Below are 17,258 nucleotides of genomic sequence, written 5' to 3'. Positions count from 1 at the left end.
CAGGAGCAAGCTGCAGGGAGTAGGAATTCCCGAAAGACAGCTTAAATCTGGGGGCTAGAGAGCTAGGTCAGCACTTTGGAGCACTTTCTGCTCTTTCAAGAATCCAGGTTTGCTTCCCAGTACCCACAACCCACCTAACAACTGCAATCGCAGGGTATCTAATGCCCCCTTCTGGCCTTGATGGGTACCAGGCACGTGTGCATATACATATGTGCAAGCAAAACACTTGAGCACATAGATGTATGTTTGTGTTACTTTTTGCAAGAATAACAAGGGCTCTTAACCCATAGGGTCGCCTTTAAAAAAAAAAAAAGAACAGCTTAGGGATCTTTATTATTTATTTATTTATTATGTATACAATATTCTGTCTGTGTGCATGTCTGCAGGCCAGAAGAGGGCACCAGACCTCATTACAGATGGTTGTGAGCCACCGTGTGGTTGCCGGGAATTGAACTCAGGACCTTTGGAAGAGCAGGCAATGCTCTTAACCTCTGAGCCATCTCTCCAGCCCTAGAGTCACCTTTCCAGCCACCATAAATAAATGTTTTTTTAAACAAACAAAATGTAGATTTGAGGTACCCTATTCCACAAGTCATGACTAATGATAGAGGGGTTTGTTTATTTTGGCTTTGGAGAAGGAATAGTTTCACCAACACTACTTTACCTTCCCCAGACTGTCCGGGAGCAGTCAAACGTGAGTGGAGAGGCCAAGAAGCTGACAGAGCCACTTGGAGTTTTAAGGATTTGTACCCTTTATTTTTCAGCAGTATTTTTCATTTTGTTTTTCACATCAATGAATCAGGTTTAGGGTTCCCCAGGAGACGAGAAAGTGGATGTGTCTCCCCTGGGGCTGTACGGGAGAGGGCTACGTCCAGCAACGGAATGGTGAGAGAAGGGGCACACGTACACTGGGCACTGGAGGAAGAAGGCAGTCCTCTGAGCAGACACCAGAGTTAAACAGTCACCCACCTGGTTCAGTGTTACAAAATCAGGGAATGGCCTTGGGGGCGAGGGCACCAGACGAAGCGTGAGGAGGGCGCGTTTGGATTTTCTTTGTTGTGGTTATTTTAACTTCCTGTTAGCTTTTTAACATTGTACAAACAGCTAAAAACTCGAACACAGCACAGCTACAGAGGGGGCGTGGGAGAGGGGGATACCAAAGAAAGCAGCCACACGGGGTTGGGAGGAATAGAGAGGCAGCTCTACCTACGGAGGCTGTTCTGTAGAAGGGCGAGATGGGGGAACTGAGGCTTCTGGTCCCTGCATTAGGGGGTCCATCACTGCCCAACCTCTTTAAGAAGGGTCGAGGGGAGGACCCCTGTTTCCTGCCCCTGCCCCAACTCCTTGTGCTTTTGGATCTGCTGGTTTGACCTTATACCTGGTTATTTTCCCTTTCTTTCCTCTGGTCCCCGGCCTAGGAGGACAGGTCAGGTGGGAGGGCTGTGGCTAGTGGCTGGAACCTCTCTAGAGAAGGAAGGAGAGTGAGGCCTTGTCAGATGCCCCCAGGTCTCCCTAGATCGCAGGACTCTCATTCCAGCCTGGCTAGTGCTTCTCCCTCCTCCCCACCCCCCAGCTCCAACACAGAAGACTCTGGGAGGTAATAGAGAAGAACAGTGTTGTGTGTGTGTGTGTGTGTGTGTGTGTGTGTGTGTGTGTGTTCACTGACACTATCACCCTTGGCTTATATGTGAACAGTATAGTGGTACCCCTGCCCCATGGCATATACACACATTCACACACACACACACATACACACACACACACATATATATATATATATGCACACATACAGAGTCCTGCTAAGCTGCCTCAGAACTTATATATAAATAAGAATCAGAAAACTAATTCCGTAAAATCCAGGCTTCACATTTGTAGCCTGAATTGAGGTGAAAATGGAGGCCAGAGGGCTGAGGTTTATTGCTACGCCCCAGCGTCCTTGGGAGGTTAGACGGCACCCAAGGCCCTCCCCACTCAAGGAGTCCTTTTGGTCCAAGCCTCAGCCCCCAACATAACTCCATACCTGTGGTTCACCAGGGCCTAGGCAGAGGGGATGAAGGGGAAGGCAGAAGTTCTGGAACCCCTAGAGCAGGGAAACAAGGGCTCCCCACTAACACTGGGGGAGAGAAGGATGCAACCCAACCTTCTCCGGTGCAAAGTCAAGGGTGGCAGCAGGTGTGGGGGGGTGCCTCCTCCCAAAAGTGGGATGAAGGGACCTTCCCTGTAGTCCCTGCCCATCAGGGTCACACACATGCACACTGGCACACACAGCTAAGACACCAAACACAGGGGAGTGAGGACCAGGACGGCAGGGCAGGGAAGGGATCAAAGGAATTATTGGTCTCACAGTGTGCCTGCCGTCCCTAAAGTCCTGAGCCCTTCTCCTCACTGCAGTACCTGCCCCCGGGTCTCCGGCAGCTTCAGGGCCAGAGAGCTACCAAGGGCAAGGGCAGCGGAGGCAAAGAGGATAGGAGCAGCCTTGGTGATTCCCACAAAGGATGTGAAGATGCTGATCCCCAGAACTGCTGCCAGCTTGCACAGGGCATTGAGGAAGCCAAAGGCGGTGGTCCTGCTCAGGAGGCCCCATTGCCGAGCCACATGGCCATCAGGGCCCAGAAGAAGGAAGACAGGCAGGTGGAAGTGTGAAGCCAGGAAAGATGGCCAACAGCGTTCAGGAGAGGGGAGAAAGGATGGAGGAATGAGGGGAGAAGGTGGGAAGGCAGACAAACCGGGAGACAGAGAAGGAGACAGAAGCATGATGTTAGTAGTTAGGAGTACAAGGAATGAACAGAGAAGCTCCCAACTGTTAGGGGAAAGCTCAGCAGGGATGTGTGTCCTGTCCCTAATGATATTCTTCCCATTCAGTCCCCCACTTTACCCTACTTCCCCCATCCTGCAGCTCCTAAGCTTCCTCCCCTACCCCCAGCACACTACCTCTTGTCCGAAGGGTAGAGTTCAACAGTCAGCACGTCCAGCGCGCTCCAGGATGCAATGCTGACCCCCCCAAAAAGGCAGAGCAGAGCGATCATGGCTGACTCGCTGTTCCCAAAAGAGAGGAAGAAGCAGGAAACACAGGACATCACACTGGAACCGGCTGGAACCAGAAGGGAGGCAATGAGACCCAGCCGTGGTCCAGCTTACCATCAGCTTGCTTTGTGACACCTCCAGGGAACTGTTTCCAGGGTAGTCCTCAACCCCTGTGTTACTACCGGTAACAGTGACAGCCATTTATTCAATACCAATTTAGAGACAAGTAACTGGAGGACTCAGATGTACCTACCTGAGACAACAGCCCTCTGAGAGAGGTCTATTTTCCTTTCCTACATTGCTGGTGCAAGCTCACCCAGGGTGGTGCAAGCCTGCCCAAGGTAAGTGGCAGAGCTGAATCTCCAACCTATAACCTCAAAATCTTCCTGACATTCTGTTTAACCCCCTAGAGTAACTTCTAGGCAAGATCCGCCCCCACTTTGCAGCACCCCTAAACAAAACATGAGATCTCTTCTGCAGCAGGAGGTGAGAAGCCTACTGAGAGCCCGCCCCAGCGGCCTCCATGCTGATCAGCACCCAGCTCTCATCGCCTTACCAAGCATTCTGAGCCTGCCAATCTTGTCCATGAGTAGGGCAGACACGATATTGCCAGGAAGCACAGCCAACGTCCCCAAGAAGCTGACAAAGTACACCATGTAGGCACCTTCACCCGTTCCTGTCACATCGAGTGGGCAACCTTCCTTATTGTGCAGGAATGTACTGTTCACCAGACGACTGTTCACGAACTTGTACTTAAACAGGTCTAGGAGGTCAAGACACAGCAGATGGTGAGGTGGAAGCAGCTCCCACTGATGGCTTAGGGATCTGCTGCATTTGTGGAAGTTAGAAGTCAGGGGCTCTCAGCATTATCCCTGGCACCCATGGCAAAGCATCAAATAAGATCACCATGGAAACTAGCAATTTTTCAGCAGACCGTACTCAAGAAGCATGGCATGTTTGAGGCTTTGCTAGTCTTTGTTTCTTGCTTGTCCCTTTTGTGTACCTGAGCTGGCTACAAACAGGAGCCCTGCTGCTGGCCTAGGAACTGCTTCAAAAGAAAACATTAGACATGAATTTTAAAGTCCTACCCTCTCTCTCTTTCTCTTTCTCTGAAAGGTGGGGAAAACTTGCACAGTACTCTATTTTGAGGTGAGATGCTTCAATCTCACAAAGCTACCACACAAAACAGCCATCTAGCTAAGACCATTGTTTAAAAAGTAGATTCGGAGGGTTTTTTTTCTTACATATGTTTAAAAGATTTATCTTAGTGTGTGTGTGTGTGTGTGTGTGTGTGTGTGTGTGTGTGCCATGAGCTCTCAGAGGCAAGAAGACAATGTGACATCTCTAGAACAAGAGTTACAGGCACGTGTGAGCTGCGTGATGTGGGTTCTGGGAACCAAACTTGGATCCTCCACCAGACCAAGTGCTCTTAACTGCTAAGCCATCTCTCCAGCACGCTTAAAGATTTGGTTTTGAAACAAGGTCTCAGGTAACCTGGCCTGGTCTTAAAATCACTATTTAGTAATCTTGCACTCCTGATCCTCCTGCCTCCACCCCTAGGGTGCACCCCCATCCTCAGCTTGGCTGTTTTGATTGTTTGTTTCTCTCTAGGGACTGGAACCAGAGAGCATCACACTAGCTGGGCAAGTGCTCCACCCACCACTCAGCCACATTCTCGGCCCTTTTATCTGTTTTCATTCTGAGACAGGATCTTATAAAGGTGTGGGCTGGCCTTAAACTCTCTGTGTCGCCCAGGCAACTTTCAATCATCCTGCCTCGGCCTTCTACAGAGGGGGATTACAGGCCTGTGGTGCTAGCTGGGCTAAGAAAGAGATGGATGCCCTGATCCCCAGTCTCTTCCTTATTGAAAATCCCTTTTCATTGTCTTCCCTTTTCCCAATAACCCAGTTTACCCCCTTCATACTCCCATTAACAATACCTCACTGAACTTTTATAATCACGGCTAAAGGTAAAGAATTGTGACATTTTCCTCAGATAGTCGATCAAAATACCCAATGTTCATTATATGTCTAAATCACTGATGGTAGCCAGTAAGCGACTCCAAGGCTCCAGGGGACTTTCAGATTGACAACTGTAAACTACAGGTTAAGGAAGCCTCCTTCTCCCTTCATCCAGGTCCCAGTCCTTGGGCTGACACCTGCTGGCCACCTTACCAGTGTTATAGAACACGGTGTTGATGAACGTGCAGTTGCGGAAGAACGTGTTGCTGGACGTGACGTCTTCAAAGTAACACTCCTCAAAGAGGGAATCCTCAAAGGACACTGACTTCAGACGCAGCCCGATGAACCTGCGGGACCAATATGATGAGACCCGCCCCTTCACCCTCAGCCCCTCACTGACTTTACTCCCCCACAGAGATCATCAGCACTGAGAAGACACAGGCTTTGCCTGGGCTCAGACTCGTCACAGTGACAGAAGTAACAGGGACAGGGAAGAGAGGCGTTGGAAACCCCGCGTACTTGTCATTGAAGTACTGCCCCCCTCGGTGGATCTGGTTCTCCAGTGTGAAGTTAAATGTCACGTGCTCGACGCGCTCCCCTGGAAACACTTTGGTTCGAGCCGCATAGTCCACAGCCTGGAGATGGCGGATCATGTCAGGGAACCAGACAGTCAGCCCGTAGTAGCTGGGGAGTCAAAGGCGTGGAGTCAGACAGGACAGATAAGAGCCCTATCATCAGAGGGAGGGATGGACACTTACTTCACCTGTGTGCTTACCCCCTCCTCACCCCCACACACCCCTGTGGACTGTGGTTCTGGAGTCAGACAGGACAGATAAGAGCCCTATCAGAGGGAGGGATGGACACTTCACCTTCACCTGTGTGCTTACCCCCAGCCTCACCCCCACACACCCCTTCCAGGACTGTGGTTCTGGGGGCTTTAAGGTCTGCTTCCCAGGTATTCCCTCTTCCTCTGCCACCTCCAGCCCCTCAGCTTGTCTTATTCCCAGTCTCTCTGAGGGTTTAGATCCCCAGCCACCCAGTCCCACGTGTCTCCACAATGCAATGCCCCACCTCGCTGCGTCCGGCACCACCGCACAGACTCAAGAGCTAGCTTTATCTAGAACATAAACTATAAGGACTGGAGTGGCACATCGACTCATCCTACTGCATTGTCCGCACGGGATAAAAATGGATACCTGCCAGCTTGAATTACAAGCTTGATGAATTCGTTAAGGGGGAACCTGGATAAGGCATGGCGAGGATGCAGACAGACAGCATCTTCCCCTCATTATCTGTCCTTCATTTCCAGTCTCCTGGCTCTCCGGTCCACACACAGCCCTCTCACCTGAAGGACATGGTGAACCACACACCCATCATCATCAGCGTGATCCGCCGGTACTCCGGACTGAAGCAGGAGAGGAAGTTTCCCCACACCTACAAGGGACACAGGGAGCGCCGAGGGTGACCACACTGCCATCTCGTCTCACAGACCCCCATTTTTCATCAGCCCACTTTCACCATCGCACGGCCAAGTCCTCCGCCCTCCATTTCTCCCACTCCCTTATCTTCCTCCACCATTCAATCCGCCATTACCTGACCCCCGAGGCTCAAAGCCCGGACTCCCCAGCGCTGGTACCAGGTCCCTGTGTCAGACTGAATCTCAATCAATTCGTCCTCCTGATGAATCGTTTTAATGTGGGTGACCTGGGTCAAGAAAAGAAGTGAGTTATCATACACTGTTTCCCACCCCACTCCGCGGGTCTCTCGCAGAAGCAAAGTGAGAGGCAGGGAGTGACATAATGCCCACGGGTGGGGGTATCGCTGCACTACAGTGCGGGCTGAGACTGAAAACGGACATCCAGAAAGGGTCTGAGAGGGGCTTGTAGTCAGGACAGCGGGAAGAGCAGCACTTACTGAGAAGACCCGCTCGGGATGGCCCTTGGCTCGCATGTTGGTGTCGTGAACCTGCTTCAGTACCATCCAGGCCTCGTCATGCTTCCCATTCTAGAACCACAAGTGTGATTCCCAACATGCCCTTCAGGGCTCCCAGAACCCATTCTAGAACCACAAGTGTGATTCCCAACATGCCCTTCAGGGCTCCCAGAACCCATTCTAGAACCACAAGTGTGATTCCCAACATGCCCTTCAGGGCTCCCAGAGCCCATTCTAGAACCACAAGTGTGATTCCCAACATGCCCTTCAGGGCTCCCAGATGCAGTGTTTCAGAGCCTATCCCTCCAGTCCGTCTTCTAGGATCCCAAGATGCAAAAAGACTCCCAGCTCCCCTGCAACCCTAACCTATGGGGATACACATCAGCCCGAGCTGGGGTACAGCAAGGTATGGTCAGACTCAGGCGAGAGTTGGGGTGGGGGTTTGCAAGGGAACAGATGCCAGCATAGGTCCTAAGTATTTCTTCAGTAAAACAGAAAGGGAAAACCTACAATGTGGAAAATGATGGTTGAGTATATGGCCCAAGACGGAGCCACATCCCAATCTGTACTAGAGACAGGTGCAGTTGGGGGGGGGGGGGGGTGGATCCCATCCTGAGCCTGCAGAATCTTAAGCCACCCATAGATGGGCAGGTTTCCTGACCTCTCCAAACCACTCTGGAGACTCAGTTTAAGTCAAAGGAAGCAAGATAAGGTCCCCTAGAGTCATGGGCACACAAAGGAGGAAGCGGTCCCACGAATGAAGCAACCCCACAGCTAGCATCTTTATCCCCTCCCCACACCACCAAAGCAATCCATTCACCTCTAGGAAGAAGCGGGGACTCTCTGGCTGAGTAGTCAGAGCCCCGATGGCAAACACAGAGGGAAAGGCACAGACGAGGACGAAGACCCTCCAGCTATGGAACTGATAAGCCGAGCCCATCTGGAAACTCCACCCTGGCAGACAGTCACAGAATCAGCAGAGAAGCAGGAAGCTGAGTGCTCCCATCATGGGGAGCACAGCAGAGGTGGGAGGATGGAGACTCTGGGGGACTCCTGCTTACCATAGTGGGGGATGATGGCCCAGGCCATCGCAGCCGCATACACTCCACCGATCATCCAGAACATACAGAGCCAGCTCAAATGTTCCCCACGTTTCTCCTGGGCCAGAAACTCCGAAAAATAGGAGAAGACAATGGGGATGGAACCGCCAATCCTGTCCAGTTCAGAAATTAATATTAGAAAACAGCCATCATCCCAGCCCCTATCCCAGCACTCTGGGCCCTCAGTCCCATCCCCTCATCTCCACCTCAGACATTATGTCCTACAAACTCTTCTTGCCACCAAGTCACCATTCTTGGGATGGCAGGAAACAGGCAAGCAGGTCTCAGGGCAAGAAAAGAGCAAGCATTAAGCCTTGAAGGTGGCCAAGACTCGGGAGAGGGCAAAGCTGAGGCCCACTGGAACTCAGAGACAGAGTTAAAGGTAAGTTGGAGGACTCAGGGATGGGCCAGGCATAGGATTCTGCATGTTACCAGACAGGCCTTGGGCAGACAGAGCTGGCCTGAAGATGGGGTGGGGAGTGGGAAAGGGGTTCATTTCCTCAATTCACACATATGCCTAACACCATACTAAGTGTATATTACAGCAGCGTCTTTAAGGGTTTAGGATGCGGACACTCACCCAACCCCAGAAAGGAGGCGGCAGAAGAGGAAAGTACCATAACCCTGGACGAAGGACGAGAAGAAGGCGAAGACACTGTTGACTGAGAGCGAGATGAGCAGACACTGCCTCCGACCCAGCCGGTCAGCCAGGCCGCCCCAGAGGAAGGCTCCCACCATCATGCCTAGGTATACGATGAGACCTGTGGAGAGGAAGAACCAGGAGGGACATGAGTCCATATGCCTCGGCTCTCCCATCAGCTGAGCACTGTAGGGGTTAAAACTCCTGGAGCAGAAACTCTGAAGAGCCTTCTAGAAGCTAAGTCTACTCAAAGATAGGGGTGTTGGGAGAGATGGGTGAACAAAGACGGATCGTCATTACTGCAGACCAGGGTTCAAAGGCAAAAAGGCAAATATTTAAGAAAAACCTTCCCTCACTTTCCTCCCCTTCCCCCTCCTAATCCCCTTCCTCTCTCTCCTCTATCACACAGAACACTCACCCCCCAGCTCACCTAGAAGTAAAATGGATCTGCCTAGATTTCTAGACGCGTCCCCATCCACTCTACCCTCCCAGTATGTTTGATTTTTTTTTAAATTGTGGGTTGTTTTTTGTTTGTTTGTTTGTTTGTTTGTTTTTTTAGATGGTGTCTCACTCTGTAGCCCTGGCTGTCCCAGAACTCACCATGTAGACCAGGCTACCTGGAACTCATAGATCTACAAGCCTCTGCCTCCTTGAGTGCAGGGACTAATGGGGTTCATATGCATCGCCCCTGGGGCCTCCCTTCCCCGCAACCCAGTTGTGATGCCCTCAAAGAGATTTCTTGTTCCTTGGAAAAGGGGTTTCAATACAGCGTTTCTCCTTTATCCTTCTAGCCCCAATACTTGGGGTCCTAAGATTCCCCCAGTTTATTGTTTCTTTCCAAAAAACATTGGAATTTATTTTTTAAATCATCTCCAAATTTTGCATTTTATCAATGCCCAAACCAAGCCCCAAGAGAGAGTCCTGTTCATGGCAAAGCCAGCCCTTTATAATTTCTCAGCGAGCCGATGGGATTCCTTCTTCTAGATCCCTGTCAGGAAAGGCCGTCGGAGACATTCCCGTCCCTAGACACACCTATGTCTGAGATGTCCCTTCCTGCACCACTCCAAACAGACCCTTCCCGTGGATATCAACGCGTTTCAAAGCTGTTGTTCTTGCTCTGCAGCAGGGAAAGCCAACTCAGTACCAGGGTAGAAGGCTTTGAAAATACACTGCACAGTAGCCCCGCCCACTATGGCCAGATCCAGCAGTTAGGCAAACTACCACCCACTCAGGCACTATTAGTGAAAGCCCCAACCCAGCTACAATCCCTCTCTTCCACACACAACTTCATTTGCTCAACCTCCAGAAGAAGGTGTGGGGGGGGGGGGAGGTGCGGAGGGTCAGTGGGTCCTCTAGGTGTATCATGTCCAGCTTACTGGGAAGAACTGGGCAGTCCCCAGCTGCAGGGTGTGCACAGGGCTCTTACCTAGCATGCCTTTGTTGGAGTCAGACAGGCACATATCTTTCTCAGCACTGGGCAGCACGAAGCCCACCACAAAGACCTCGACGCCATCTGCCATCAGCGCCAGACCCAGCACGAAGTAGAGTGTCCACTGGAAGCGGCCATGGCCACACTCCCGGAGGATGGTTTCATACTGCTGAGCCAGTTCTTCCCGGTCTTTCCGCCGCTGGGCCTCCCCGCGACCCCCAGGAGGCCCCTCCCCATCACTCAAGCCCCCTCTCACTCCAGCCACGGGTGCCCCGTCTGCCATCCGTTCGCCTTTGCCCCCAGAGTCTGCCCTGGGAATGCCCTGATATTCCCCCTCGTAGATCTCATCATCCTCGTCGTGGCCCTCGGTGGCATCACTGGAAGCGCCGCCTTCCTCCTCATCCTGGGCCCCTTCTCCGCGGTAATAGCCATCAGCAGGGGCAGGGAAGTCATCGTCATCATCTTCCTCCTCAAATCGGGAGTAAGACCTTCGAGAATACTCATCCTGGACCCTGTCCAGGCCTTTCACCACCTTCTTGGTCGCGTGCTTCTTGACTTCTTTGGCGATGTCTTTGGCCCCGCGGATGAACGCTGCCCGATCTCGGAAGCCTTCTTCCATGATGGGGCTTGGGCGCACCTCACTTGATCTACCTCCCTCGCAGCTTCTTTTACAGCCTTTTGTTTAACGACTTGAGGGGTCAAGAAGACCCTCTCCCCAGAAGAAATGTGATCTGGTATCTTTGGGCTCAGAACAAGAGGAAGTTGGGCCTGGCCAGTGACATCAAAGGTGCAGGAAAGGGAGAGTTTGGTTCTGCACCCAGTTCAATAGGGGGAGTAGGGGAGGGACGGGGAAGCAGGGGGGGGGATGGGAAGGGGGAGCCGGGTTGGAGAGGCTAAACTGAGGAGCCAAGATATCTCAGAGAGGGCTGCCTACTTCTCCTCCTGGAGCCTCTGGAGACCTAGAAAAAAGAGAGGAAAAGGAAGTTCACTAGGCTAGTGAAGGAAGGCCAATATGGAACCCCTTTCAACCCAGAAACTGACGTAGACCATGAGGAACAGGAAATGCCTCTACCTCTGGCCACCAGCCATCAAAGAGATGATTGGATGAGCCAACTGTGGGCCACCCAACAGACAAGCCCCTTGACTTTGACCTTGAAGGGTAGCTCTACAGAATTGCTCCGGAATCAGCCTTTGCCTAACCTCTGCCCACACTCAGTTCAGACCCTCTGCAAAGAAAACTCAGGAGAAACTAGAATTCCCTGCTCTGGTCTGATGAGAGGTTCCCTTTGAGACAGATCTTAGGATAAAGTGCGGACGGACAAGCCCTCCTCCCAGGTTGCTCATGCCACTGGTGGCTCTGCAGGTGGGTCCTCCACAGTTCTTCCCTGGAGGTCTCCTCAGGAGGGATTTCCCCCAACTTAGCCTAGTAGTAAAGCTCAGCCTCCAGAGTAGGAGAGACTTGGGTTTGGCATGGATTACACGAGTATGACTTGTCTCCGAGCACCCAAGCCTGGGCTCTCTCTTACTTAAATGGGGAAAGTAAGGGTTTAGCAGCTCAGTGCAGATGTGCTGACCTCAGGCCCTGGCAGAGGGAACATGTTAGCTCTAGTGTCGCCGAGATAAAAGGCACCCAGGGGGACGCCCTGCAATCCTCAGCTGAGCCACCTCTGCATGTTCTGTAGGGTGAACAGCAGAAAGGTACATCATCAAGAAGAATGCTGGCCGGAACTAAAGCACGTGGCATCTGAAGTCCCCAGTCCCCTACTCGCTAACTGCAGATGGGCAGGCGGGTTGCCCCAGTTCACCTGAACCTCAATGTCCTTATATTTAACTTGCTGATAATTAACTTGGGAAAATCCATTTCTCAGAGTTGAAAAACTTAAACCTCACAGTATAGCCTATGAATATTAGCTTGCCGCCATCCCTATTATAGTGAGAAGGCGCAAACAAAGCAGGGAGGTGCAGTCAGCAGAGGTCCATACTCGGCTGCTGATGCCCAGGAGCCTCCCCAGAACTCTGTGTTTAAACTAATTCCAGCAGCTGGAATGATTAGAGCCTCTGTAGACCAACAGGATAAGGATCCCAAAAGGGAGACTTGGAACCTGGGTAGAAGGGACAAAAAGGGAAATCATGAGCTAAGAAGACACAGCTGCTATCTCCTTCCTTCAGAATGTCACATATAGGCCCCCTTTTGCCTGTGGGGTGGGAGGTCACAGTTCTAGTGAGTGTCTAAGGTCTATAGTGGTGCCGTGCTCCTCCAGGGTCTCCCTTCCTAATCCCCCTTAATTCCTCGGATCCTTCCTGAGTCGGTGACAGAAAGAGTCCACAAATACCGCATTGCGTAGGCAGCTGGTGGGAAATGAAGGGGGCCTAGGACTTCCCCTTAAAAAAGACACCCCATAAAGCGAGGTAGAAGATAACCTCCTTCGTGGCAACGGAGGACACAGGCCTAGACTCTGAGCAAGATCATTCCCCTAAAATAAGCCACTGCTCCCACCCAGCCGGAGCCTTGACTAATCTCTCTCTCTCTCTCTCTCTCTCTCTCTCTCTCTCTCTCACACACACACACACACACACACACACACACACGTGCGTGTGCTAGTGGAGAAAGGTAAGGAGTGCTATGTCATTCACAGATGAAGCACTGGCAAGGACAGATGTAAGCGGCTGTCCAACAGTGACCAGAGCAGTGACCCCTGTGTCACCTTTTCTTCACAGCTCAGGGACCAACCGTCCTCAGTGCAGGTAATTTCCACCCCTTGCTTTCTTTCCCAACCACGGTCTCCCCTCAAAGCCTGAAGGAAGCATTTGGACCCAGCAAGAGCTGTTCCCGTGCCTGTTGACACTGTTTGTCCCTCACAGGTGACTGTGGGGGTAGGGAAGGCTCCCACAACACTAGACAGAGGCTCAACAGCCAGCCCCCTCCCCACCCGGCCAGCAGACCCAGGAGAGAGGGAAAGAAGACAAATTCTTTGAGCTGGTGAGGAAGTGGTGCTATATTTAGCCTGCAGAGCAGCACGGAGTGGCTGAGCCTGAGGAAGAGAGACAGCACCGGGAGAGGTGGAGTTAAAGGCGAACAGACTGGGATTCACCGAGTCCTTTAAGGCTGACTGGCTTCACCTGACCGGAAGAAACGGGTCCAGATTTTCTGCAGAGGGTGCAAAGGGCATATGGAAAGGACTTCAGAAGCAAACCATTCCTTTCAGGACAACTGTTCAGGTCCAGACCAGGCCCCTCATCAAAACCTTTGATTTGGGGGCTAGCGAGGTCAGCCCATCCTATCCCGGGTCATTGGGAAGTGACAAGGTCGTCAGCAAGCAGTCATTTATCAAAAGGGTCTCATGGCAAAGGACAAGGGACAGAGAAGGTAGGGTGTGGGGGTTCCAGAGCACCCTTCCACATCCAGCTGGATAACTGACCCTCCTACTCCTCCGCAGGACCAGCAAGGCTGAGCCTCACCCCTACAATCTACCCCTGGGTTCGGGAGATGGGAGCATCCAGTGTCGGCTAAGAATGCTCACAGAGAGGACAGGGATGCAGAGAGAAGGTTCCCGGCATGCACAGGTTTAGAGGCTGCCTCTTCCAGGATTGCGGAGACCCCCCAACCTCACCTAGCCTCAGCTCTGGCACAAGGCACGAGGCCCTAGGGGTGACTCCACTGCTACCCCCATCCCTGGTCCTGCTGCTGGACAAGTGCCCACTGTCATTCTGCGGTCCTCTCCTGCCCCCCTCAGCAACTGCCTCCAGCCCCAAGCCCCCCACCTGGGTGCTTCCCATCACTGTCTCTCCAGTCTTGCCTCCCTTCCATCCTTCACCAACCCTGCCCCTCTGCCCCTAAGCCACCCCAGCCCAGGCAGGAGAGACAGCACCCATTCTCAGGCCCCAGCCAAGGTCATTTATCATGGGACTGGGGGGGGGGGGCATACATCAAGGCGAGGAGGGGACTGGAGTCTGAGGGAACCCCAGCTTAAACCTCACCAGGTTTATCTCCAAAGAGTGTAACAGGGACTTAGGCTAAGGTAGGAAAAAAAATCCTCAAAAATATGTGTGCATGTATGTATGTGTGTATATACATACATTTACATATATGTGTATATGCACATATATATTTACTTATTCAAGTATATTCTCAAAGCAACTGAAATAAATGACCCAGTCCCCAAACCGATACCACCACCACCCTCACCCCTACAGCAGGGACAGTCACCCTCCTCATAAGCAAAGCATCAGAAATAAAATGGCTGCAAGGCTAGGCAAGGATGCTTCTGCCTTGGGCGGGGTGGAGGTGAGAGGAGAGGGGTCTCACCTGAGCTGGGTTCCCGGGGTCAAGGAGTCCCCGGGTGAGGGAGGGGTCCAGCCGCAGGGCTGAGGCAGCAGCAGCGACTGCTCCTCTACCAGGGGAAGCAGCACTGCAGACCTGCCCCCCGCACGCGCTCCGGCCCCGCCTCCCGCCCCCCTCCCCCGCTCCAGTGAGCAACGGGAGAGACCATTGTTGGGGGGGGGTGGCGAAAGAAAAGAGGATGGGGAGGGGACTTAGGACACAGAAAAAAAAAAAAAGATGATGAAGGCACTGGAGGGGATTGTCAGGGCGACAGCGGGAAATGACAGTCTTTCTCAGTCCCTTCCTCCTAGCACGAGATGAACTAAGGGAAGACGCTAAGAGTGGTTAGCAGAGCAAATGGGGAGACAGAAAGGCGGTGATGAATGAAGCAGCCCTTTCCTTAGCACCCAAGCCAGGATGACAGAGCCCAAGACTCCCAGCCCCAGACGCTCTTGCTTTCCTTTTCTGCTGCTCTCTGGAATTAAGAACCCACCCAAGGCCACACAGCTTAGAGCCCAGGTTCACCTGACTACGTGAAAGCAGAGATAACTCATATCAAGAGATAACTCTTGGTTTCAGTACCCAGGAGCCAGAGTCGGTGACTCCTGGGTCCCTGTCATCTGTCTCCTCCAAAACCAGTCCAGACTGTTTACCACAAGGCGGACCTCCTCCCTTCCTTCTCCACTCGATTGCTGGGAGCAGAAGCCAGTGCTGGAGAAGGGATTTGTTTGTTTGCAAGTCTGACTAGATGGACATTTTCCATTATTTCCACTCTCTCCAGTGACTTAAAAAAAAAAAATTAAAAAAAAAAACCTCTTCCAGAGGAGGGCATGAACTGGCTTGGGCTCTTCTTGTGTCTCTCCCCATGTCATTGTCAGATGACCTGGACCCTGACAAATCCAAAAGCCATCACTTGGTGGCACACATCACTTGGTGTGGCTTTGCTCCAGAAGTCAGGTGTTTTGAAGGTGCACACCCTGAACCAGTCTACTCCAGCAAGCCCATGGGACTGTCTGCACAGAGCACAATCCAAAATCTGGCTCAGATGTCCTCTTCTGACATTCTGTTGGCTTTTAGCCAAGCCCCCGGCCTCCGTAAACCTCAAGTTTCTTGTTTAGAAAGTGGAGTGTTTTGGACTGGGTACTACATCAAGTCGTTTTTAGATGCAATACTGTATGAGTCTGCTTGGTTAAATGTGGGTTCAGAATGTTGAGCTCTATTAAATACCAAAGGCCAGAGGTCTGTGTACTGAGAGATTTCCAGATCTGCTTGGACCTGTTAAATTTACTAGGCGAGGAACGGGGACCTAAGTTTCACAGTTTAGTGAAAGTCACAATAGACACCAGTTTACCCTAAAAGTTTACTCTTACCCAGCCTGAAAATGCTTGTGTCCTGTGCATCTCCCCCAAAAGCCAAATCACAACCATGTCACTGCATAGTTGCACAGTGGCAATACTGAACAAGAGGGTTTGTATCTTTAATGGCATCTGGCCATGCCCTGTAGGATGCCAATGAATCCAACAACACCTGGCACCAGTCCTCTGCCCCACCTCTCGGGAAGCCTTGCCAATGCTCTAGAAGTACTCTAAATCTGCTGGCTGGAGGACTCCTTCCAGGATGGCACAGGCAACAGCGCCGCCCACGTGGGCCTCAGGAACTCGCCCTCTCCTGGACTTTCATTGATGAAACTTCTTAAGGTCAATACATCTTTTAATTTAAATACATTATTTCCCATCTTCGGTTATAGCCAATGCTGGCCAGCAGGAAGCTGCTTCTCTTTCAAGCAATTCTGCACACTCTGCATGACATGTTAGCCTCCCAGAAGAAATACTGTACTCGCCAGCCAAGAGTGCTACAAGCCTGTAGTCCTTGCTAGTCAGGGAGCTGAGGCAGGAGGATCACAAGTCACACGCCTGCCTGGGCTACAAAATGAGTTTAAGGGCACCTTAGTAAGACCCTGTATCAAAATAAAAACGGTAAAAAGGGCCCGGGACATTCGATCCCCAGTACTACAAGCAAATGAAACAGGGAAATGAAGTTTCTCTTTAGATTCCGAGGGAAGACTTCAATCACGCACTTCACCGCCTACACTTCCCGAGTTCCCTGAACTGGATTCATCAACTCCAGCTTCTTCAGTTGGGTACCAGGCCCTTCCAGCTCCTTCTCACTCATTCTCTTGCTACTGTGTCTGCGTAGGTGATCCCACATTTACATCTCCAATCCAGCGCCGAGTCAACACGACCACCTTTGATGTCTGATAAACAGTCACGGGGCAGCTGGAATTCCTGAGCCTAGAGCTGCAGTAGCATCCTCCCTTTTACCCAATGCTGTTCTGAAGGGCTCTGTGGTCACCAAGTGAAAAGAGCTGAGAAGCACTAATGCCTCCACGAGTCTCCACACCTAACTCTGACCTCAGCCAGCGCCCAACAGCCCAGCTCTAGTGCAGTATCCACCCCTCTGCACGGCGATCCCACCTTTCAAGTTACCGTTCAGCCAGGAGCTGTGGAAACCCCATAATGCCAGCATCCTACTGGTAAAGGCAGAAAGACAAGGCAGGTTGAGGCTAGGCTAGGGATAAACCATTTTTTTTATTGAGACAAACAAGTCCTATATGGCCCTGGCTGTCCTAGAACTCATGGTATAGAACAGGCTGGCTTTGAATTTACAGAGATCCACCTGCCTCTACCCCCTGAGTGCTGGGATTAAAGGCATGTGCCACCATGCCTGGCTAGTAAGACCATCTTTGACAAAAAAAAAGACTACATTCAGACGTCAGTATTTTTCTAGGAAAGTCTTCCTGAACTTCCAGACTAAGCTAGGCATCTTTTGTCCTATCCCAAAGCGTGTTTCG

General features: G+C 51.7%; 1 protein-coding gene across 1 annotated transcript; it reads right to left on the bottom strand.

The window, feature by feature from the left end:
• Positions 1-894: 894 nt before the first annotated feature.
• LOC121450858 (synaptic vesicle glycoprotein 2A-like) lies at positions 895-14,530 on the bottom strand. The gene is made up of 13 exons (XM_041656200.1): positions 14,393-14,530; positions 10,084-11,045; positions 8,598-8,778; positions 7,979-8,130; positions 7,738-7,871; positions 6,900-6,989; positions 6,579-6,689; positions 6,331-6,419; positions 5,505-5,669; positions 5,199-5,332; positions 3,581-3,787; positions 2,932-3,091; positions 895-2,566 (listed from the first exon to the last, which is right to left on the bottom strand). The coding sequence occupies exons 2-13, from the start codon at positions 10,703-10,705 to the stop codon at positions 2,383-2,385; spliced, it is 2,229 nt and encodes a 742-aa protein (XP_041512134.1). The 5' UTR covers positions 10,706-11,045; positions 14,393-14,530; the 3' UTR covers positions 895-2,382.
• Between the last annotated feature and the right edge of the window lie 2,728 nt (positions 14,531-17,258).

The sequence above is a fragment of the Microtus oregoni genome, unplaced genomic scaffold, assembly GCF_018167655.1.
Source record: "Microtus oregoni isolate MIOR12 unplaced genomic scaffold, Mior012 000007F_ref0000211, whole genome shotgun sequence".
In the NCBI taxonomy this organism is placed as follows: Eukaryota; Metazoa; Chordata; class Mammalia; order Rodentia; family Cricetidae; genus Microtus; species Microtus oregoni.
The sequence above is the reverse complement of the archived record's forward strand: the minus strand, read 5'-3'. Positions and strand labels throughout refer to the sequence as shown.